General features: G+C 43.7%; 1 protein-coding gene across 1 annotated transcript in view; it reads left to right on the forward strand.

Annotated features, from left to right (window-relative positions):
• Positions 1-1,024, forward strand: part of LOC117953901 — a gene marked incomplete at its 3' end in the record, with an annotated part of 2,237 nt that extends 1,213 nt beyond the window's left edge. The window contains exons 3-4 of the mRNA XM_034887322.1: positions 378-531; positions 645-1,024. Of these exons, the coding sequence (XP_034743213.1) occupies positions 378-531; positions 645-1,024 (534 nt within the window). The remainder of the gene's footprint in view (positions 1-377; positions 532-644) is intronic.
• Positions 1,025-1,030: the final 6 nt, after the last annotated feature.

The following is a 1,030-nucleotide window of genomic DNA, read 5'->3' on the forward strand; positions in this document are numbered from 1 at the left end:
AGTCAGGATAAAACCAAAATGGATCTGCAGATCTCCTCAGCTAAGCTGTCTGACTCTGCTGTGTACTACTGTGCTCTGCAGCCCACATTGACAGGAAACACCAAAACTCTGTACAAAAACCTTTGGAGCAAAGACAACACAATACTCCACTACGTCCACCAGGGGGAGACACTGTTAAACTGTAGGATAATCACACAACAACTCAACCAAAATCAGAGACATCCACCAAAGGTCTTCTTTCTCTTCACTGCTGTTTCATCTTTTTACCTTTCAGCAAAAGGTTATCCTCTGGCCCCACCCACTGACCTTTAACTCAACCAATGAGATGATTTGTGTCTCCAGAGCAGAAATGTCTGAGGAAGTAAAAGCCTGATCAGCTGGATGTTGAGAAGAAGGGCTGCCCATCAGAGAGGCTGTTTAGTTGTTCATTCTACTGCAGTGGAGGAACATTGATCATCTGCTGTCTGTTTGGCTTTAACAACTCCAAAGACATGTTGCTTTACCTCTTTTTACTCTTCTCTCCCTTTATAGGTGAGTGTTAGAACAGAGATCACAGTCTCATCTAAGCTAACCACATTTTTCACAACTAGAGGTTAATCTGTGGAAGGTAATGATAACTGACGTGAATAATTCTCATTTTGCAGCCCTGGGTTCCATGAACAGCATAAAGCCAGAAAGTAGTGAAGAACATGTTGCAGAGGGCAGAAACATCAATCTGACCTGTACATATGAGGGAGCTATCTACAGTATCCAGTGGTACCGACAATACCAGAGATCCAGACCAGAGTTCCTGCTCTACATCACAGAGGGAGGATCAATTCATCCAACTGGTTCTGATTTCTCAGCTCACATTGACAAGACAAGGAAACGTGTTGATCTGGAGATCATCTCAGCTAAAGTCACAGACTCTGCTGTGTACTACTGTGCTCTGACGTCCACAGTGACAGGAAATACCAAAACTCTGTACAAAAACCTTTGGAGCAAAGACAACACAATACTCCACAACGTCCACCAGAGGGAGTCACACAAT

Source organism: Etheostoma cragini, chromosome 12, assembly GCF_013103735.1.
Source record: "Etheostoma cragini isolate CJK2018 chromosome 12, CSU_Ecrag_1.0, whole genome shotgun sequence".
Taxonomy (NCBI): Eukaryota; Metazoa; Chordata; class Actinopteri; order Perciformes; family Percidae; genus Etheostoma; species Etheostoma cragini.